Raw genomic sequence first — 22477 nt, 5'->3', positions numbered from 1 at the left:
CCGCCTGCTCGGTGCCCGCTGGCTCCCGAGAAGCCCCCTCGGGCCTTCCTCCCGCTCCCCAAGGGCCAGGCGCTCTGGCAGGGGAGCCAGCACCTGCTCGAAGGTGTGCATGGCCTCCTGGCGCTGGCTGAAGTGCTTGAAGAGCAGCTGCAGGGCCCCCGAGACCAGGGGCGCGTAGTCATGCATGGTGAGGTGGATGAGCACGCGCAGGAGCATGCGGCCACCCTCGTCGTCCACCTCCAGCATGCTGCTCGTCCTCCTGTGGGGGGGGGGCGGGGGGCGGGTGATGGGGGGCGTGGCCGGAGCCTTCCTGGGGCCCAGGGGACAAGCAGGCTCCCTGCCACCCATTAGGTAGCCGTGGTGCCCCATGTCACACTGGCTAAAAATACTGATGTTTCCTCCTCACTTTGCAAACAGCTGCCACCCTGAGCACCCCAGGGAATCCCTGTGTCCCCTGAGGTCCCACACAACACCCCTCGATTAAGCAGTTGAGGCAGGCACTCTTCACAGGGGACCCAAAGACACCCCCAAGGGATTCGGGGCTAGAGGCTGAGGCTGTGAACAGAGGTGGGGGGAAACCTCCATCTTTCTTTTCACCAACCTCTCACCAAAACGTAGCGTTTCCTTCAGTGAGAAAAAATGAGCGGTACCTGTGACTTTGTCACCAATTAAAAAATCACAGATGTTTTCCCATCACCTAAGAGTTGCTATAGAAATTGCAAAATATCATTTACAGTCATCACGACTTCAAAGTAATGGTACTAATTACACCCCCGGCACAGATTGTTATTTAATGTGCTAATAGAGAGGCACACGTATATAACTGTCACTTCAAATTTGTTTTCTCCAGTATTTTGATAACTGCATCTCAATGCCATTGGTTTCCTTTGTAATTTTGTGTGCACTATTTTATGAATTTAAACACGCCATCAAAAAAATAAATAAATCAATAAAAATTAAAACGCCATCCTGGGAATTCCCTGGTAGCCCAGTGGTTAGGACTCGGTGCTTTCACTGCCGTGGGCCCGGATTCAATCCCTGGTCGGAAAATTAGGATCCCGCACAGCGCAGCCAAAAATAAGAAAAAATTAAAACGCCATTCTGAGAAGGGAGCCAAAGCCTTCACCAGATGCCAAAGGCACGGCACAGAAATAGTTAAGAGCCCCCAGCTCCTGGGGTGACCCTCCCCACCCTGTTCCAGCCCTCTGAAGAGCAGGCTGCCCTCCCTGCTGTGGGACACAGGGACATCCCTCCAGCGACCTGGCCCAAGTCCTGACACACAAAGGCACAACTAACTGCCCTGAGGGGAGGCAGGGGGATGACCGGGATGACAGTGGGGCCCAAGTGGTCCCGATATCACTGGACCTGGGCAGGCAAGGGAGGGTCAGAGCGCAAAGCCGGGGCACCCCCGCCCCAGAGCCGGGTAAGGGTCTGCAGGAGGATTAACCGAGGGGGGAGGGGTCTCAAGCCTGTGTCGGCATCACCCACCCAACCCCATCCACAACCCCCGGCCTCAACCCTAGCCTTACCCCACTCCAAACATGGCCTCCGCCTGCTCCCCGATGCGGTCCAGGTTCATGTTGGCGGCTGTGGGGAACAAGAGGGGGCAGATGAAGGCAAGTGGCTGGTCCACGTACAGGAAAGATGGGGAGCACTGGGGAGAGGGAGCAGGGAGACACCCAAACCACCCCCTTCCCCACACTGGCTGGTTGGTAGCCGCTCTGCCTGCCTCTTCTGGCAGCAGAGGTGGAACCAACCAGGGCAGGGACCAGAGCAGCCACCCTGCCCTGCCGGGGACAAGCAGAGTTCTGGGCTGGGGGTGCTGGTCTGGCTCAGCCTCTGACCAACTGTGGCCTTGGGCAAGTCCCTGCCCCCCTATGGGCCTCAGTTTCCCCATTTCGGAAATGGAGGGGATTACCCCTGCCCCGTGCCCTCATTGGGGCAATTAAATGAGACAATGGAGAGGAAAGGCCCTTGCAGACTGGGAAACGGGGGCGGGGCTGGGGAGCTGGCCCGAAGTGACCCCAGGCTGCAGCCCACTGTTGTGTACCCCTGGGCGAGTCACACAGCCTCGGCATGAAGTCAGGGTGAAGGGAGGGGTGGGGGCTCACTGGCGGAGTCGAAAGCCGGGGCTGTGCCGTCAGCCCCGTTGTCCTGCATGGGAAACACCTCCACAAACTCCTTCTTGAAGACGGACAGCAGGTATGAGATGCGGTAATCCAGGCGGACGTTGAGGATGAACTGGAGAAGGAGGAGAGGATGGGGTGAGGACCGGTCTGAGGTCAGGAGGCCAATTTCGCTCTAGGAAGAGTGAGGGGTCAACCCGAATGAGTTCCAGCACTCAGGAGGCTCAGCATGGATGTTCAGGACCCTATGAGACAACACAACCAACAACATCAAGACTCCTCTCCCCAGGGAAGGCACTCTGGTGCAGCCACCGTGGAAAACAGTATGGAGACTCCTCAGAAAACTAAAAATAGAGCTGCCATATGATCCAGCAATCCCACTCCTGGCATATTATCTGGACAAAAATATAATTCGAAAAGATACCTGTACCCCTATGTTCACAGCAGTACTATTCACAACAGCCAAGACATGGAAGCAACCTAAATGGCCATTGACAGAGGAATGGATAATGAAGATGTGGTACATATACACAATGTAATATAAGTCAGCCATTAAAAAGAACGAAATAATGCCATTTGCAGCAACATGGATGGACCTAGAGATTATCATACTAAGTGAAGTAAGTCAAACAGAAAAATAAATACCATACAATATTACTTATATATGGAACCTAAAATACAACACAAATGAACCTACCTACGAAACAGAAGCACACTCACAGACACAGAGAACAGACTTGTGGTTGCAAAGGGAAAGGGGGATGTGCGGGAGGGAAGGATTGGGAGTTTGGGATGAGCAGACATAAACTATTATATACAGGATGGATAAACAACAAGGTCCTGCTGTTTAGCACAGGGAACTATATTCAGTACCCCGTGAAAAACCATAATAGAAAAGAATATTTACAAAGAATGTGTATATATGGTATAACTGAATCACTTGCTATACAGCAGAAATCTAACACAATGTTGTAAATCAACTATTACTTCAATAAAAATAAATAAAGACTCCTCTTCCCAGGGAGGTCCGGGGCACCCTCTCCACAGCTCCTGCCTCAGTGATGGTGGATGGCACCTCCTCTCAGAATGAGGCAGAGACCCCCCCCTCAGAGCCCACTCAGTCCCTCTTTCCCAGGCTGGACACTGACAGGGATGGGAAGGCAGCTCCCCAGGTCCAAAGGCCGACTCTTGTCCTCCTATCTTGCTCTGCCAAACAGACCCTGGGGTTCCTGGGAGTAGGAAGGAACCAAGGACTATGGGGGAGCAGGAGAGGCAGGGTGGGGGGTGAGGACACAGGGTTTGCAGACACCCTTGACTGGCCTCTATCCTCTGTCATCATGGGGTACAGAGCCTCTGGCCACACCCAGGACTCAGATCTGGAAGCCCCCAGCCCCCAGAATGAGTTAGAAGTCCCCTCTTCTGACTCCCCTAAACAGACCCTGCCCCGACTAGGTCCCCAGGGACATCACTGCATTACCCTTCCCATCCTCTGGTGGAAGCACAGCAAAAGCAAGGGTCCTTATCCCTTCTCAGGACCCTATAAAGCCCCTTCCCCAAGTGCTGCTGAGGAGTCTCAGACCCAGAAGACACCCAGAAGAAGGATGACTGTGTCCACCCCACCAGGAAACAAGCTCTCAAATCTCTAGCTCTGCTTCAAAACCCATGTGACTGCAGAAGAGCCCCCTCCCCCCTTTCCCTCCCCTCATCTGTACAATGAGGGTCAGCGCACACCAGAACCACTAGGAGGGCTTATTACCACACAGACAACAGGCCCCACCTCCAGTGTCTCTGATTCATAAGTCCCAGGCGGGGCCCAAGAACCTGCATTTCTAAGTTCCCAGGTGAGGCTGATACTGCTGGTCGGAGGACCACACTTTGAGACCCACTGGGCTAGACGGCTCATCGTGGAGCCTCCCAGCACTAGATACTATGATCTGAGTGGGGTTCACCTCACCAACCTCCCCATACCTGCCCCCCGTTCTCCTGCCCTGTTCCTAACACCTTGCGCCACACTCCTGGCCCAGCCACCTGCAAGATTTCCAGGATCTTCAGTTTGGTCTCCATCACCACAATGTCCTCATTCTCCTCAAACTTGCTTCTGTCCAGCGGCTCAGGGGCACCGGCGCCGGCAGGTAGGCTGGGGGCGCCAAAGACAGACTGCTTGCGGTTCAGCACCATGGTGGACATCATGTGCCCCACTCCCTGGATGGACCGCCGCACATTCTTGCCTGCAGAGTGGGTAGCAGGAGGGGGTCACAGAGGACACACAGCAGGAGCACCTGGTCTGATTCTGTCTCTCTCAGCTGCAGGGCAAAGCCACCCTAAGGAAGGGGCAGGGCTTCCTCCACCCCAGGAAGACTTCCTGGGGGAGGTGAGCTTTCAGCCAAAGCTGGGAAAAGAAGGGAGGGCCAGGGCAAAGGTGAACTGTGTGGGGAGATCAGTGAGAATTCTCATGTGGGAAATCATGAGAGCTGCTACAGAGCACGGGGGACTCAGGGTACACTGTGTGGAGAGTACTAAAGGCCAGGGGTCAGCCTGCATGCACTTTTTGTTTGGATGAGTTTATGCCACCAGTGGGTGTCCCTGATGGCTGGGCTGTTTCCTCTTGGTAGCAAGGTGTGTCCCCCCCCATCTGACTGGGAGCTCCCCTGCAGGACCTCATTATCTCCCTCAAGACCAGGCTATGTAGGAAGGCAACTCGCCCAGACCCCAGGTTCTCCATAGTGCCTGGGCAGGGGGCCTCTCTGGTCCAGCCAAGGCTGGAGGAGACTGGGGCCTAAGACACTCACTGGCAGAAGAGCCAGGAGGCAGGATGCACAGGAGGGTCTATGGGAAAGGTAAGAGGAGACTGAGAAATGCTAGGGTGGGTAGCAGATGGCCCGGCGGAGCAAAGCCTCACCGCCTGGGTCCTCATAGACTTGCAGCATGGCCGGGGGGCCCTGCACACAGTCGATGATGCCCAGCAGGGTGCGTGTGAGCCGCAGCAGCTCGCTGAAGCTGTAGAAGCCAAAGTAGATGAGGTTGTGCGCCAGGCTGACCACCTGCGGAGAGGGGGTGGGGCTGAGGTGAGTGTGGGTAGGGCCAAAGTGTGGTGGGTGGGGCCTCATGAAGGGCGTGGTCTTGTGGGGGTGGGGCCAGCCCAGGGAGTATAATGAGGGACAGATACCTCAGGAAAGGCTCTAGGATGTCAGGGCTGTGTGGACACGGAACCAAGGGTCCCAGACAAGAACAGCCTGACCCCAGAGGGTTACCGAGAGGCCTGCAGAGGAGGCTACTGTGGGGAGGACAGGGCAGAAATGCAAGAAGTGGCGGGTGGCTCCTGCCAGGGGCCCGTGACCCAGCCCTGGGCTGATGTGGTGAGTGGACGAGGGGGAGGCAGCCCTCTCCGGGGCGTCAGGAGAGAAGCCTCCTTCCCAGCAGTCTATGAGGTCTCCCTGCAGTGGCGGGGGCACTGAAGGAAGTGAGGTCGTATATCCCACACCCTACCCTGGGGAGTGACCAAGACCCAGGAGGGGGCAAGCCAGCGCGCTGCTGAGCCCCAGCCCACCTCAAAAGTGAGCTTGTTCTTCTCCTCATTGGCAAAGGGCACGGCCTCGCTGACCACGTTGTTGAGGTAGTCCTCCACAAACTCCATGGTGCTAGCAAACTTGTTCTTCTTGTCATCTCGGGAGGCATTGAGGTTGGAATCATAGCTGGGGGTGGAGGCGGCGAGGCATGAGGGTCCCCTGAGATCCTCCCCCTCCAGCCGAACCCTGCCCACCCTCTTCCACCCAGCTCACTCCTTGATGGTGATAGCCGTGGGGATCTCAGTCCAGAGGCGGGCGAACTTGACAGGCGTGACCAGTTCCTGGGGGTCACGGTCCACGTGCACATGCAGCATCAGGTGGCAGAAGGAAGCACGCAGGTCAAAGGGCAGCATCTCGTCCGCCATGCACAGGAAGATCAGGTCAACGCCCAGCTGCTGAGAGATCTCATCGATGGCCAGGTACTGCCGGTCCAGGCACATGCGGGCAAAGAGCTTCAGCTGGTACCTGCGGGGCAGGGAGGACGGTGAGGACATGGCAGGTGGGCTCGCGAGGGCTGCTGACACAGGCCTGGGCCTGCTGAGGACTTGAGAAAGTGGCAAAGGGACTTAGGTTAAACCACACACCAGCCACCGTAACAGGACACAATTCTGAGCAAGCCAAGTGGACAGAAACACAGTCTGGGATTGAGTAATAGCAAATCTCCCCTCCTTGCTAAGGAGGAAGGTGCTTCTGGCTCAGCCAGGACAGGTCTTCATGGGAAGAGGGGTGGCATAGAGAAAGGCTGGGAGGGGGAAGGGAGGAGAGTTCGGTAAGAGGAGCCCTGCTCGGGCAGGGGGTTGAGGGCAAGACTGGGAGACAGAGGAGGGGAGGGTGCAAGACCAGGGTGGAAGAGCTACAGAAATGAAGGCTGTAGGAAGGTTTGCTGTGCACCGAGTCATGCCCTCTGCCTCCTCCTCGGAGCCCTGCATTACCTACCCCAGGCTCCACGGCCAGGAAGCCTGGGTTTGGATCATGGCTCCCTGCTTACGGCTGTGTCACCTTGGGCAAGTTCCTTTACCTCTCTGTGCCCGTCTCCCCAACTTTATAATGCGAGTAATGATAGTCTCTACTCCACAGGGTTGTCGTGAGGCTGAAATGAGTGATTGGGTGACTGTTTTGACCAGTGCCCAGGAGACAGTGAGCCTTTGATGAGTGTTATCTAGTATTATTTTTTAAATATGTATGCATGGAGACAGGTGTGGGTTTCTTTCAGGCCTCATCACTGTGCTGAGCCTGGCCTCAGGCCACCCAGTACTCCTCGGGCCGCGCAGTCACCCATCACTTAGCCTCCCTGGTGAAGGTGGAGGCAGGAGCCCCCTCAAAGCTGCTGGGGCTCGTCCCGGGGCAGGGCCTGGTGAGGCCCCCTGGGAGGACCATGAGGCACCTGTAGTAGCTGAGCACGTTCTCATCGTGGGCGTTGCCGGCCCGTGCCTCCTGGGCCAGCTGCCTGATGCTCTTCTCATGGTGCTCCTTGTTTTTGTCGGTCCACATGAGCCACACTTCCTCCTCTAAGTACTCGATGCTCAGGTACTCGAGGGACTGTGCCATCTCCTTCATGGGCCGAAGCCTGCAGACCGACGGAACCCATCACAGGGAGCGGGGGCCACAGCCCTCCCCTCCCAGAGCTGGGCTGAGGGCCAGTCAGGCTGCCGCCCCTGTGGGACCCACCTCCAGCTTGCGACCCCAGACAGACCATGAGCTTCTGGAAGGCAGGGGCCTTGGCTCATTCTCCTCTGTGCCCCCTTCCCCTCCCCCACACAGTGCCGGGCACCGAGCTGGCCACACAGCAGGTACTGGGTATCGGAAGAGAGCCTGCAGGTTCTAGCGTGAACCCAGACAGGGCCCCAGCTCTAAGGCAGCGGGGGGTCCGGGCAGGGCGGAGCCCTTGGTGGGGGGGACGTGAGCTGTGGGTAGGAGACAGTGCAGCCGGCTCACTCGGTCTGGATGAGAATGTCACTGTTCTTGGGGTCCAGCACACACTTGCAGATGAGCTCCTGGGTGACAGGGATGGCGATGTGGTTGGACACACACAGGTCAGAGAGGTAGTCCAGGAACCTGGAGTGGTGACAGCAGGGGTGGGGTGAGGGACTCAGAGGTGGCCCCCCAATGGGGACAAAGCCCAGCCTCCTCTTTCCCCAGCTGGCAGCACCAGCTCCCTGGCACTTGGAGTTTGCCACTCCTGCTCCCTTCTCGAAGCTTGTAGACAGGGATATGGACTCCCGGCAGCCTGGGGAGGGATGACCCACAGTCATCACCCTGGGGCTAGATGGGAGTCCAGGGGGTCAGAGGACAGGAGACACAAGGAAGGAGTGATATTCAAAATATTTAACTGGGGGCTTCCCTGGTGACGCAGTGGTTGAGAGTCCGCCTGCCAATGCAGGAGGCAAGGGCTCGTGCCGGGTCTCAGAAGATCCCACATGCCGTGGAGCGGCTGGGCCCGTGAGCCATGGCCGCTGGGCCTGCGCGTCCAGAGCCTGTGCTCCGCAACGGGAGAGGCCACAGCAGTGAGAGGCCCGCGTACCGCATAAATAAATAAATAAATAAATAAATAAAATTTAAAAAAAATATATATGTATTTAACTGGTCCAATGCAGGCACCGACTTGGCCGTGGAGAAGGGTCTGGGGGCCTCCTGCTCTACCAGGAGTCAACCCCCTTGTTGCTAGGATGGGCCAAATATGGGAGGGGACATAGGAAGGGGCTGGGGGGGCCAGGGCCTCAGAGAGGTGGCAGTTTATCAACAAGTGCAGAAGGATTTCAGTATTTAACAGCCAGCACCAGCAGCTTTCTTCCCCGGGCAGCAGTGGGCGGGGGGAGGGGGGTGGTATGGCAGGGGAGGGGGGCCCACCTGGGCTCCCGGTTCTTCCGCACCAGGCTGACGAAGGTCTCCACCTCCGTCTTGGTGATGTGCTTCTCCAGGAGCTTGCGGTTGTTGTGCAGCAGGGCCGTGATGGTGTCTTCGGCCAGGATGTCGTAGCCAATCTGGGACTGCATCATCCCGAACTGCTTGGCGATGTGCTCCTGGGGGGTGGCCGGGCTGGGGGTCACAGGGAGTCCAGCTCTGCTCCAGAACACTGCTCCCAGGGCCCCAGACAAGGACCCGACACCGGCAGGGGACCCCGACCCTAGGAAGCTAAGGGCTCCAGGAGAGGATGCCAGCTCCGGGCAGAGGGTAGTTTTATGTAATATAGTTATTTAGCTCACCACCCATCTCCCTACCAGAGTGAAAACCCCACGAGGGAGGGACCCTGTCTGTTTGGCAGGGCCAGCTACATGATTGGTGAGGCCCGGTGAAAATGAAATAGCAGGACTCGTCCCAGAAATAAGCCCACACACCTACAGTCAACTACTCTTTGACAAAGGAGGCAAGAACGTACAATGGGAAAAAGAAGTCTCTTCAGCAAGTGGTGTTGGGAAAGTTGGAAAGTGCATATAAATCAATGAAGTTAGAACACACCCTCTCACCATACACAAAAATAAACTCAAAATGGCTTAAAGACTTAAATATAAAACATGACACCATAAAACTCCTGGAAGAGATCATAGGCAAAACATTCTCTGACATAAATCATACCAATGTTTTCTTAGGTTAGTCTCCCAAGGCAAAAGAAATAAAAACAAAAATAAACAAATGGGACCTAATCAAACTTAAAGCTTTTGCACAGCAAAAGAAACCATAAACAAAATGAAAAGACAACCTACAGAATGGGAGAAAATATTTGCAAATGATGCGACCGACAAGGGCTTAATTTCCAAACTACACAAACAGCTCATACAACCCAACAACAAAAAAACCAACAACCCAATCAAAAAATGGGCAGAACACCTAAATAGACATTTCTCCAAAGAAGAAATACAGATGGCCAATAGGCACATGAAAAGATGCTCAACATCACTAATTATTAGAGAAATGCAAATCAAAACTACGAGGTACCACCTCACACCAGTCAGAATGGCCATCATTAAAAAGTCTAAAAATAACAAATGCTGGAGGGGGTGTGGAGAAAAGGGAACCCTCCTACACTGTTGGTGGGAATGTAAGTTGGTGCAGCCACTATGGAGAACAGTATGGAGGTTCCTCAGAAAACTAAAAATAGAATTACCATATGATCCAGCAATCCCACTCCTAGGCATATATCCAGAAAACACTATAATTCAAACAGATATGTTCACCCCTACATTCACAGCAGCACTATTTACAATAGCCAAGACATGGAAACAACCCAAATGTCCATCAACAGATGAATGGATAAAGAAGATGTGGTATATATATGCAATGGAATACTCCTCAGCCATAAAAAAGAACGAAATAATGCCATTTGCAGCAACATAGGTGCAACTAGAGATTATCATACTAAGTAAGTCAGAAAGAGAAAGACAAATACCATATGATATCACTTATATGTGGAACCTAAAATATGACACAAATGAACTTATCCATGAAACAGCAACAGACTCACGGACATAGAGAACAGACTGGTGGTTGCCAAGGGGGAGGGGGTTGGGGGAGGGACGGAGTGGGAGGTTGGGGTTAGCAGATGTAAGCTTTTATATAGAGAATGCATAAACAACAAGGTCCTACTGTAGAGCACAGGAACTATATTCAGTATCCTATGATAGGACTGCCCTGGTGGAACAGTGGTTAAGAACCCGCCTGTCAATGCAGGAAACATGGGTTCGAGCCCTGGTCCAGGAAGATCCCACATGCCGTGGAGCAACTAAGCCCGCAGGCCACAACTACTGAAGCCTGCGCGCCTAGAGCCCGTGCTCCGCAACAAGAGAAGCCACCTCAATGAGAAGCCTGCGCACTGCAACGAAAAGTAGCCCCCGCTCGCCGCAACTAGAGAAAGCCTGCGTGCAGCAATGAAGACCTAATGCAGCCAAAAATAAATAAATAAATAGGGCTTCCCTGATGGCACAGTGGTTGAGAGTCCGCCTGCCGATGCATGGGACACGGGTTCGTGCCCTGGTCCTGGAGGATCCCACATGCTGCGGAGTGGCTGGGCCCGTGAGCCATGGCCGCTGAGCCTGTGCGTCCGGAGCCTGTGCTCCGCAACGGGAGAGGCCACAACAGTGAGAGGCCCATGTACCGCAAAAAAATAAATAAATAAATTTATTTTTTTAAAAAAATCCTATGATAAACCATAATGGAAAAGACTATTAAAGAAAAAATGTATATGGGGCTTCCCTGGTGGCGCAGTTGTTGAGAGTCTGCCTGCCAATGCAGGGGACATGGGTTCATGCCCTGGTCCGGGAAGATCCCACATGCTGTGGAGCGGCTGGGCCCGTGAGCCATGGCCGCTGAGCCTGTGTGTCCGGAGCCTGTGCTCCGCAGCGGGAGAGACCACAACAGTGAGAGGCCGGCGTACCGCAAAAAATAAATAAATAAATAAATAAATAAAAATAAAGTTCCCATGGAAAAAAAAAGAAAGAATGTATATATATGTATAACTGAATCACTTTGCTGTATGGCAGAAATTCATACAACATTGTAAATCAACTATGTTTCAATAAATAAGTAAACTAGAGGTAATATTTTAAAAAGAAAAAGAAATAGCAGGACTCTTGTTCAAAAATTAAGAATTTCAAGACAGCCACAGTGGAGCGTTAAACCCAGCACGAGGCGCCTCTAAGGATGGAACCAGGCTGTGCGCTGTGAGGACAGCCCTACTATCTGGTTTGGTTCCCTGCAGCATCCTCATCCTTGGGGCCTGAGACAGTGCTTGGCACACCGCGGGTGCGCCTTGGTGAACACATGCTGAGTGAATGAGAGCAGGAGTGAGGGAGGGAGCGAGTTGGCCAGCAGGTGAAGGGGCAGCAGTCCAGGGCGGCGGGCAGCCCACCTGGTTCTTGCGGTAGTCCTCCTGGGAATGGCGCAGCACGCGGTAGCACAGGCGAAACATGTGCTGGTAGGGGGCGTTCTTCTGGTCCGACAGCTCCTCCAGCCGCACCAGGGGGCCCTCACCCCCCTTTTCACGGAACGGGGTCTTCAGAATGCCAAAGATCTAGGGGAGCAGGGAGAGTCAGGAGGGATCCCCACATCTGCCTGCACCCCTAATTGTCCCAGGAATCCTAAGCCCCAAACTGACCCTGCCTGGAAGCCACCCTGACATTAACCCTGAGCTGATTCTAACCTAGACCATGACCCCTGCCCACCCCTTAATCACTCCCCTCTCCTGGCTGGAATCCCAACGCTGGCCTCAGCCTGTCCCTCCCCAACGTGAATTCTAATCCCAGCTCGGATCTTGGGCCTGGCTCAGCCTCTGGGGGAAGCGCTGAGGCTCACTGCAGCTCAGGGGTCTGAGGCTAAGAGGAAAGGCAGGCCAGGCCTGTGTGGCCAGAGCTTAAGAGACCAGACACAGGCCTGCCTTGTCCAAAAGGATGGATGTGGGGATGTAGGGTTACATAAAGCCAGGCTGGCAAAGTGGTAACAAGTGAATTCAGGCAGTGTTCATTGTACTATTCTTTCAATACTTTCTCAACGTTTGAAAATTTTCATAATAAAAATTTAGAAAAAAATTTTTTTTTAAAAAAGCACAAGTTTGGGCTTCCCTGGTGGCACAGTGGTTAAGAATCCACCCGCCAATGCAGGGGACAATGGGTTCGAGCCCTGGTCTGGAAAGATCCCACGTGCCACGGAGCAGCTAAGCCCGTGTACCACAAACGCCAAGCCTGCGTTCTAGAGCCTGCAAGCCACAACTCCTGAGCCTGCGTGCCACAACTATTGAAGCCCACGTGCCTACAGCCCATGCTCCGCAGCAAGGGAAGCCACTGCAATGAGAAGCCCGCTTACCGCAGCAAAGAGTAGCCCCCGCTTGCCACAACTAGACAAAGCCCATGTGCAGCAACAAAGACCCAACACAGCCAAAGATAAATAAATAAAATAAATAAATGTATTAAAAAAAAAAAAAAGCTCAAGTTCTCAGCCTGATATCTGAGTGAAAATCCTGGCCCTGCTGTTTCCTAGCTGTGGATTCTCAGTCAAGTTACTCCAACCTCTGCGTGCCTCAGTTTCCTCATGGGTAAAATGGGGATAATGATTAATAAATAAGCTCTCCCCAGGTTGGGAGGATCAAATGAGTCGATTCATGTAGGGCATTTAGGGCAGTGCCTGGTACATGGTAAGAGCGCAATAAACATTGCAGGTGTTTTTTTTTTAAAGAGGTGGTAAGATCAACATTTTTAAAAAATAATTTTTTTTTCCATTTTTAAAAAGAATTGATGAGAAACATCAGGGCAACTGCAGCTCAGTTGGAGATGGGAAAAGGCAAGCTCATGTTCACGAGACATCCTGGTCCCAAAATTAAAAAAAAAAAAGCAGGAGTGGACTTCCCTGGCGGTCCAGCAGTTGGGACTCCGTGCTTCCAATGCAGGGGGCACAGTTTCAATCCTTGGTCAGGGAACTAAGATCCCACAGGCCGCGCGGCCAAAAGAAAAGAGGTGTCCTGTTTCCTGGTCACTGGCCTTTCCCCGAGGCCCACCCCCCGCCCCCATGCATGTGCACGGCCACCTGTTTGAGGATGTTCTGCTCTCTCATCAGCTTCTGCCTCTCCCGGTTGGGCTTGGTAACCATGATGTCCAGCACATTCTGCCCGTTGTTGGGGACGTCACTGACGAAGAACACCAGGTCCTCCAGCAGCTGGATAACAAATCTTCACGAAGGGACGCCAGGGGTGACGAGTGTGAGGTGCCGACCCTGGGCACCCCCCAGGACCCCGCGTCACATGCCCCCTGGGGCAACCAGCTCTTCCGCACATGCTGGCCCTGCTGTCACAGCACAGAGCCCATCATCTGCCTTCCATTTCTCTCCCAGCTTTACCCCGAACTGCTTTCTAAACACACCCCTCACCCCACCCACCCTGGATCCAAAGTGCCCTCTAGACAAAGAATCTCAGGATACTCCGATCTGGAAAGAACCAATAGGGCACAGGCAGGGTGTTTGATGTGAAGGGCTCTGCATTTACATTCACCACTTCCTAGCTGTGTGACCTTGAGCAAGTCTCTTAACCTCTCTGAGCCTCAATCCCACCATCAGTAAAACAGGGGTAATGATGGCTCCATCACAAGGCTAGTTTTTGGAGTATGTGAGCAGCGAGGCTGGGGCCCAAGGTCAGCCAGGGCCCCGCAGGGACCAGTCCCCACCTCTGTCACCCTGCCCCCACCCAGCCTATCCAGATTCTGCTTTGTGACTCCTTTGTTTGTGAAACACAGGCCCGAGGAGGACAAGGGCTCTCAGGAAACCTCGGCAGCCCTGACCCTGAGGCCCACCTGCGGTCATTCTGGCTGATGAAGCCCTCGTTGAGTTTCTCCACGGCGCTGGCCAGCATGGAGCTGGCGTCGTTGGCAAAGTCCAGGTCTCGGATCTCGGACACAGGAACCGACACGATGGCGAAGGCCTCCTTGTCCTCCTTGGTGGGGCACGTGCCCAGCTGCAGGGACAGAGGTCAGCAGGGCACTCAGGGATCAGCCTGGGCCCCAGCCCAGCCCCCAGCCCAGCCCCCTAGCCCCAATGGGCCCACACCATGAGCCGGATGGGCCGCTCCTCCTCGACATCAATGGGCACGTTGGTGCTCTGGATCCACGTGTTGGTGCAGAGGTGTCGCAGCCGGACATACGAGTTCCTGCAGGCAGTGGGGCGGACAGAGCAGGGGGAGTGCGCCACGGAGCGCGACCCAGAAGTCCGCCTGTTCTAACCCCTGGTGGCTTCCCATCTTCCACCTGCCTCCACACCCAGCAGCTGTGGGACAGGAGCACGGGTCCCCTCCAGGTGAGGAGCCTAAGCCAGAGAAGAGAGACCAGCAACACGGCCCCCAGGCCCTGTACTAACTGCTACGCTTTCCCAGGCCCACATGCCTTGCCAGCTCTCCCCAGAACCAAGCTCTGAAAGTCCAGGCTTAATTACAAGCTCAGGACCCAAATTCACTGGGACAAATGAGGCTATTTAAACTATCCCATTTAGTGTCAACACGCATGCGTTTCATGGCGGAAATACTCATGTCTTCAATTATGAAATACAATTTACATTCAGAAATGAAAAATAATCTGAATCTCCAAATACACCTGGCCCCGAGTTTCCGATAAGGGATCGTGGGCCTACAGTGACTCAATTAATTCTCCCAGCAGCCCCGCTGATGAGCAACTTGATAGTCTCACTTCACAGGTGAGGAAGTTGGGGCAAAGTGACAGAGTCAGCTGCCTGAGATCAGCCAGCCAGTCAGCGTTAAAGCCTGCTTGACACCCAGGAAGTTTCTTGATGTTACATTTTAGAATCTCGGGGTTGGGGGGTTCTTAAAAGTCAGGAGGTCCAGCCGTCGCACCCAATGCACCCTGGACAAGCTGTCATGCCCCCTGTGCCTGAGCCCCAGGCCGACTGGCTTTAAAGAACACTGGAGCAAAGGCATTTTGATAAAGAACTAGCACAAGGTGGCACCCAGGGTGCAGGGCCCAGGGCCAGGCACATGGCAAGCATTCAGTGGTGGTGAGCTGCCTACAGGCCTCAGAGCTGCATCCCCAGAGGGGCAATTCATGGCAGGCCCTGAGGCCAAAGGACCTCAGGAGGACAGAGGAGTGGGGGGTGCAGGGAGTCCAGGTGCCAGCCTGGGCACCCCCGCCGGTGCCCAGGCACACGGCACCTACCTACCGGGGCACGAAGGAGTCGGTTTTCTGCAGCGTGGTGGGATCCAGCTCAAAAAGAGAAGCAATGTCGTTGCCGTGGGGCACAGCAACCAGGCGGTATTTGATCTTCTCCCCAGCGTTCCGGCGACCTGCGCGGCCCTGGGCACCCTGTGGTGAGGACCCCAACTCAGGCAGGAGCCCCTCCCTCCTCTCAGGCCCCCTGAAACCACCCAGGATCCCACCTGAGAGGCCGTCTCCCTCCAGCCCACCTCCCAGGGTTTCGTGGCCTCCCCGGCCCCATCCCCGCCCACCCCAGATTTTTGCACAGTCACTCTTCCCGGCCCTGGAACCCTCCTTTGGTCCTCACCGTTCCCGCTGCCTTGGGATCAGAGGCGTCACCCTTGTAGCTGGGGTTCTCCTGCTCAGAGATACAAGATGGGAGGCTATCCACATGACCCCCACTCCAAAATGCAGTCTACATATGGCCCTGGGTTGGGGCAGGCAGGAACCCCCCCCAACCTCCCAAGGGTGCCCATCTCAGCCCCAAAACTCATGCCACTCCTTGTTGACATGGACGAGGCACCAACAAGAGCCCCAGGCCCTGCCCTCCATGGTCCCTCTCCAAAGACCCACAGATGGACGCGGACACACACACATGAATGCCCCAATATACACAAGCCTGTGCGTTACAGACAGACATGGATGTGGAATGTAAGTTCCACAAGGGCTGGGAGTCATGCTCAGTGCTGTATCCTCAGTGCCTAGAACAGCTCCTGGCACACAGTAGGAGACACAGTCCTATTTGTGAGACTTATTCATAGTCATGCACGTCTTTGACAATATTTGTTAAGTCGATGCATGAGTGCAGAGAACCAGGGTCCACAGACACATGTATCTCTGTGCAGACGTGTGCCAGGCACACATGCTCGTGCACGCACAGCCAGAGCTCCCAGGATGCCCTCTGCCTCCCCACTCACCTCAGCAGCCAGGTAGTTGCCCGTGGCCAGGTGCTTGAAGCGGTACAGGCCGTTCCAGTGGCCAGCTCCTCCACGGCAGGGGTCGTGGTGGACCACCTGGCGGGTGCAGGGGTGTCAGGCAGGAAGGAGGGGCTGGCTGGGGAGGGGGAGGCATGGCGGGGAGGGGCACCGCAGGCCTGGAGAGCTCTGGGTGGATGGCTCTGGGACCCTCTCTGGCCCCTTGGCTGCAGAGGGGCTCAGAGGAGACGGATGGGGGTGGACCTCCCACCCTAGAAGGGGAGGAGGAGCGGGGGAAGCCCAGGGCTGCAGAAGAGGGCTGGGGCCCAGGCCCCGGAAGCAGGGATCTGACCTCCACCTCCCAGAGGGCATTGGAGCTGGTGGCCGAGGTGGCGGACTGGCGCAGCGTGGTGCGCAGGAACACCTGCAGCTTGCTCTTGTACTCATCGCACGTCAGGAACTTCTCCTGCTCTGCGTGGAACAGCCGTACCACGTCTCCCTGCAGGCGGCAGGGCGTGGGCTCGGGGTGGACAAGGACCCTCCCGGGGGGAGGTGCCCACCTGTCTCAGATGCTGGCGCAGCTCCTTCTAGAGCCAGCAAGCCAAGGGTGGGGTGCACACCTAGCCCTCCGAGAGGGCGGCCCCTCCTGCCAACCCCTTATGTCCTACAGGCCCCGACCCGACAGCCTCGCATCCTTGCCCAAGAGGGCACAGGGCAAAGGGCAGGGGGCCTGGCCTGGAACCGTGGAGAGGTGTCGGGGAGGGCACAGGGTGCTCAAAGAATCTGGGCCCACCCCACGGTGGGGGGATGGGGACCCCCAGTCCACTGCCACCCCCTTAGCAAGACAGCAAAGTGAGAGCAGCCAGGACTGGGAGAGGATAGACAGGGGGATTGTGAGGCCAGAGACAAGAGAAGAGGAGGACCGGCTGGGGCCGCTGGGTCGGGCCCTGTGGGAGTGGAGGGAGGCCGGATGGGGGTGCAGAGGCAGAGAAGGGGCAGCATGGAGGGGAGGGCCAGACAGGGAGCAGAGCTGGGTGCTCAGAAGATGGGGGCAGGCAGGCAGGGGGACCTGTGGGGGTGGGGCGGGACTGTTGCCAGGGAGCTCCCAGTCCTTACCCCTTTCAACACCTCCTCCAGGTGGTCTCGGAACTGCATAAACAGGTTGATCTTCCAGCTGGTGTTGCAGTTCACAGAGTTGACCTGAGGAAGCACACAGAGACCCGTGAGGCCGGGCAGGCCCCCAGCCGCTGGGAAGTGGGCCGGTGCTTAAGACCCGAAGGGGGTGAGGGGAGGCCGGCCCAGCCCCCATTAGAGCTCAGGGGGTTGTCTTCTCCCAACCAGGGCCCCCAGACCCCAGCCCAGCTGCCCTGGGGCCGCCACCCAGTGGGGTGGAGAATGTGGGCAGACACTGGGAGACAGGCAGGGAGCAGGGAGGCCCACCCAGCTCCTCCAGCTGTAGACAGGAAGGGAGGAAGCAACCCTGTGGGGAGGGGGATACGTGGACACCCATCCACTGCCAGGCTGGCCCAGGGTCCTTGGACTCTAATCAACAGAAATTAATAAGAGACCAGATGAAAAATTCAGGCAAGGCTTTAGCAGGACTCCTACTTCAGTACTAGGGAGGGAAAACAAGTCACAGGTGGCCCTGCTCACTCTTCTTATATAGGGCGGTGGGGGGGGGGGGGGGGGGGGGCGTGGCCAGGGCGGATTCATGGGTGGGGCCGGAGGGGTGACTTAGGTAGCCTGCCCACCCCCTTGGTAGTGCCTGGCGCAGGGATCATGCACAGTACCCTGCTTTTGCTCCCAGTACCTCAGAAATGGCAGTTGGTTTTTTTGGCCTTTTTTTGTACCTTACTGTTCACAACTCGCCCCAACTGTGCACGTGTGCGGTTCCTCTTAGTCTCTTAGAGTTTCTTTGTATTTTGTTGCCTGAGGAGATGTTTGTCCAGGTGCAAGGGCAAGCACTCCCATAAAGGGTCCTAGGTCCAGCCTATATCAGCCCACCACCCTGTTACCCACCCAGGTTCTTGGCCTCTTTAATCAGGAGAAATAGATAAGAGGCCAGATGAGAAATTCAGACAAGGCTACAGCACGAGGGAGTGAAAACAAGGAACAGGTGCCCTTGCTTGCTCCCTGAGGCCGGGCAAGCTGGTCCCTTAAATGGGCTGAGGTCAGGGGCGTAGCTTAGGCGATCTGCCCGCCCCCTCGGTGGTGCGGGGATCATGTGCAGTTACCTGGCTTTTTGCTCCTGGGACCTCAGAAGTGGCAGTTGGTTTTTGGCGTTTTTGTATCTTATTGTTCATCATTGCCCTGACTGTGCATGAGTGCAGGTAGGTTTAGTCCCTTACAGTTTCTTTGTATTTTGTTGCTCGGGAGACATTTGTCCAGGTGCAAGCACTCCCGTGAGGGGCCCCAGACCCCAGCCTATCTCAGCCCAGCGCCCCGCTCACCTCCTTGCAGCCGGCATTGTCGCTGAGCTCGTAGTTGCTGGCATGCAGAGGCTGCCCAGCGTTGACAGGGTTCAGGATCACCTTGTCCCCCACAACAACCTATGCGGACAAATGGAGCAGAGTGAGGGTGGGGACAGCTGGGCCCCCAGGCTTCCCCTCTGGCCAGTCTGCCCCCTAAGAAACAGGCATGAGCTCATGCAGCCCCCACACCAAAGATCCTGGAGAAGCCCCCCTGGCGCTGTGGCCTGCACCTTCCAGCAGGGCCCCCCTCCCCCCAGCCCCGTCCTCACATTGTCCCCATTGCTCCGCAGCTTCCAGAAGGGCTGGATGAAGAGCCAGGAGCCCTCGTTGCCCGTGGCATCCAATGTCACCCGCATGGCGTTCTTCTCCAGCAGGGCTGGCAGCCGCTTGTTCACGGTCAGGTACTTGTTACTTTTCATGTGCAGGAGCTGCGAGGCGGCGGGGGGCCAAGCAGTGTGTGGGGGGGTGAGGTCACCCCAGGAGGGCAGCCCATCAGAAAGGGGGGGACTGGGGGGCACAGTGGACCCTTGGACACACAGACTGAGACAAACACGGCCACACGCACAATCACACACCCAGTCCAGCACCCGGGTGATCACACAAAGAGCTAGCGCTGTTCTAAACACCCTACGAGTATTAGCTCGAGGAACCTTACAGCAACCAGAGGGAAGTACTATCACTGGCCTGATTGTCCAGTTGGGGAAACAGAGGCCCAGGGAAGTGAAGTAACTTGCCCAGGTCACAGAGCCAAAATGTGAACCCGGACCTCGGGGCTCCAGAATCTGTGCTGGTGGCCACAGCGCTGAACACACACCCGTGCACACAGCCATTCAGGCCACACAGCAACGGGCACGTGTAGAGGCAGACGCGCAGTCACAGAGACAGTCCCGGGTTGGCTGGTGCCAGGTCACGGGCACCCCTCACCCCCACACCTGCCCCGGCGTCACACCTGGATCACACTGCCGTACTTCACGACGTCCCCGTGCACCTTCTTGTTCTCTGTGTCGTTCTGCTTCTGTTCCATCTGGGCCGCATGCTGCACAGACACACACAGAGGTGGAGGGCGGGCCCAGAAGCCTGCTCCTGGAGGGACACATCTTCCCACCCCCCCACACACATGCAGGTCCTGGCACTGCGCCCAGAGTGACCCTCCTGAGGCCATCTGGCCTGTTCCTCCCACTACCGACGAGAGAATGAGGCTCAGAGTGTGTACAGCACGCAGGCCCCGGCACCAGATCCCTCCCCTCGGGCCCCGCCTCGCCACTTCCCTCTGGAGGGGGCAGCCAGCAGGCCTGTGAGCCCCCTACGCCCCAACACCCCCAGCAGATAACCTAAGGTTGTGCCTCACTCCCCTGCCTCACCAGACTCCTGGTGCCCCAGCAGGGGACCCCTGGCCCAGCCCAGATGCCGGCAGGTGTGCTTGGCGGCATTTCCTCCTCCCCTCCACCCTCACTCCTCTGTGACCCTCCCTTCCCAAACTGTGTGTGTGTGTGTGTGCTCCTAGCCCACTGCCTCCAGGGAGCCTTCCCTGACGAGCCACATCCAACTCTGACAGATCCAACCCTGATGCCTCCAGGATTTGGTTTGCATCCCACTGAGGACACCTTTTTAGGTTCTTCTGTCCCATTAGACTGGGAGCTGCCTGAGGATACACTGTGGCTCCTCCATCAGATTGGGGAGTCCTGGAGGTGGGGGCTCTGTCTCCTCCATCAGACCGGCTCTCTCTGAGAGCAGTGGCCCCGCTAACCCTTTCACCTCCTCAGTCCCATTATCCGGGCCTCATGCCAGAGGCTGGTGGGAGAATGGCTGCTGGGGAGCCATGCCAGGTACCACGTGACTTTCCACAAACCTACAGTATACGGCTGTGTGACCACGTGTGGTTCTGAGTATCTGCGCACGTGTGAATGCCCTACGCCCAGCCAGATCCACAGCTCAGCCTGGGCCTGTGGCAGCAGCAGGAAGAAACTGTGACAGCCCCCAGCCCAGGATGAGAGACGGTCTTATCTATAACAGAGCTCAGCAGCCCACACCCAGCCCCCTCTTTCCAGCCCAGTTCACAGCTGTGGGTGGGGCTCACCCGGGCCCACCCTTTCCTCATTTCACACCACCTCCTCAGAGAAGGGGATACCGGGAAGCAAGGTCTGCCTGAGGGGGGGCACGGCCCCAGGTCCGGGGGAGGGTCTCAGAAGCAGGCTGCAACATTGCTGACCACAGCCAAGCCTCCCACTCTCTTTTCCATGGGGATTGGGCTGGACGCCCTGAGCTCTGTCCAGAGAGAACCGCCCAGGATGTAAACTGAGAGGCCTGAGAGCAACCACCAGGCCCTCACACCACACACCAAGGTTGGCCAGAGACCCAGGGACCGTCTAAGCCCCACTGCCAACTCGCAGGATGACCACAATGGCCCAGTCCCCTTGAAGGGCCCCAGGCTCCAACTCTATGAAATGAGGGGTGAGGTTAAGTCTAGTTCTTAAATCAGGTTCGCTGGAGCCACTGAGACAGTGGCTCCCTCCAGGAGCCCCTGGTAACTCCATGTACAGCTGCACAGGTCGTTCACTGCACTGCGGTGTCCAGCTGAAGGCCTGGCTGGCAGCTGAAGTGCAGCCCACAGTTCACTGAGCCGTGTGCCCTGGGACAGGACACACACACCTGCGCGTGCACACACCTGTGCACACACACCTGTAACTTCTGTAGCAGCACCACGTCGGCAATCTTCTCCTTGTCCTGCTTGGTCTGCTTGGCCTTCCAGTACTGCTTCTGGGCCGAGTAGCGGTTCATGGGACACACCTTGAAGAGGCAGTCTGAGGAGGGAGGGCAAAAGGAGGGAGCTCGGTTCATGCGGGGCTCCCCTGGCCTGCAGCCCTGCCCCCAAAGTCCACCTCTGCTCTCCCTACCTCTCTCCACCCTCCCGCCCTTCTTGGGCAGAGAGGCAGTGGTCAGAAGACCCCCGTGGAACTCGGAGCATCCTGGATTGTGCTGAGTAGAATGGAGGGGCCCAGAAGCAGGTCTGAGAGTGGGACCTCACCTGGGAGGCAGACACGTGCCCTCTTCCCCACGGGAGATTTATCAGAGGCCCCTGGGCCACCACCCCTATGCCCTGTCTGTGTCCAGGTTTTTTGGACATTGGCAGCTGACCGTTCACATCAGCATCCTTCTCTGGCCCACCCCCATCTTGCCCACAGATGCCTGGGAAGTTACATTCCCCCCAGCTCCCAAGGGGTGTCCTCCATCCACTGGCAGGAGGAGGGAACCGCCTGCAGTGGTCCCTGTGGGATCAGCCTGAGGCCTCTCTTCCCCCGAAACCACCTCCTTGCTTGGCGCCCTCACACTCCTCCTGGCACCCCTCCTCAATAATTCTCCCGTTGTAGACTCTGCTTCTAGAGAACTCAACCTGAGAGAGCCAATCAAAATTCCAGAAACAGGTTCTTATTACCTGATTTTTATTCTGGACACGGATAAAGCATCAATGATTTTCATAAGCCCAAACTCCAGAAAAGATGTCAGATTTTTCTACTTCTGGAAAGGAGGCATGTGTTGGAAAATCCTATTCTAAAGTGTGATGTGAAGGGATAGAGGATTCTGGGTCCCGGTGAAACGCTGGCACGGGGACTGGACGTGACAATAGCATGAGCCGTGCTGGGAGGCAGTGAGCTCCCCGTCACAGGAGGGAATCCCAGGAGGGCACAGGGCTGGGCTCACAGCCTCTAAGACCCCTCCCAGGCCTCA

General features: G+C 56.3%; 1 protein-coding gene across 2 annotated transcripts in view; it reads right to left on the bottom strand.

Annotated features, from left to right (window-relative positions):
- ITPR3 (inositol 1,4,5-trisphosphate receptor type 3) overlaps positions 1-22477 on the bottom strand; it is a 67550-nt gene that overhangs the window by 20934 nt on the left and 24139 nt on the right. The window contains exons 4-26 of one of the 2 annotated variants that reach the window (XM_059077988.2): positions 21431-21552; positions 19701-19787; positions 19021-19179; positions 18731-18829; positions 17397-17480; positions 16633-16779; positions 16284-16379; positions 15674-15724; positions 15332-15474; positions 14213-14312; positions 13960-14120; positions 13202-13343; positions 11535-11696; positions 8540-8712; positions 7628-7747; positions 7077-7259; positions 5906-6157; positions 5674-5818; positions 5026-5167; positions 4155-4354; positions 2112-2241; positions 1530-1587; positions 94-259 (exon numbers count right to left, since the gene is read on the bottom strand). In XM_059077988.2, the coding sequence (XP_058933971.2) occupies positions 94-259; positions 1530-1587; positions 2112-2241; positions 4155-4354; positions 5026-5167; positions 5674-5818; positions 5906-6157; positions 7077-7259; positions 7628-7747; positions 8540-8712; positions 11535-11696; positions 13202-13343; positions 13960-14120; positions 14213-14312; positions 15332-15474; positions 15674-15724; positions 16284-16379; positions 16633-16779; positions 17397-17480; positions 18731-18829; positions 19021-19179; positions 19701-19787; positions 21431-21552 (3122 nt within the window). Of the gene's footprint in view, positions 1-93; positions 260-1529; positions 1588-2111; positions 2242-4154; positions 4355-5025; positions 5168-5673; positions 5819-5905; positions 6158-7076; positions 7260-7627; positions 7748-8539; positions 8713-11534; positions 11697-13201; positions 13344-13959; positions 14121-14212; positions 14313-15331; positions 15475-15673; positions 15725-16283; positions 16380-16632; positions 16780-17396; positions 17481-18730; positions 18830-19020; positions 19180-19700; positions 19788-21416; positions 21553-22477 lie in introns of those variants that run through there. The other variant, XM_067006039.1, reaches the window with a different exon arrangement.

This window comes from Kogia breviceps, chromosome 10, assembly GCF_026419965.1.
Source record: "Kogia breviceps isolate mKogBre1 chromosome 10, mKogBre1 haplotype 1, whole genome shotgun sequence".
NCBI classification, from domain to species: domain Eukaryota; kingdom Metazoa; phylum Chordata; class Mammalia; order Artiodactyla; family Physeteridae; genus Kogia; species Kogia breviceps.
The sequence above is the reverse complement of the archived record's forward strand: the minus strand, read 5'-3'. Positions and strand labels throughout refer to the sequence as shown.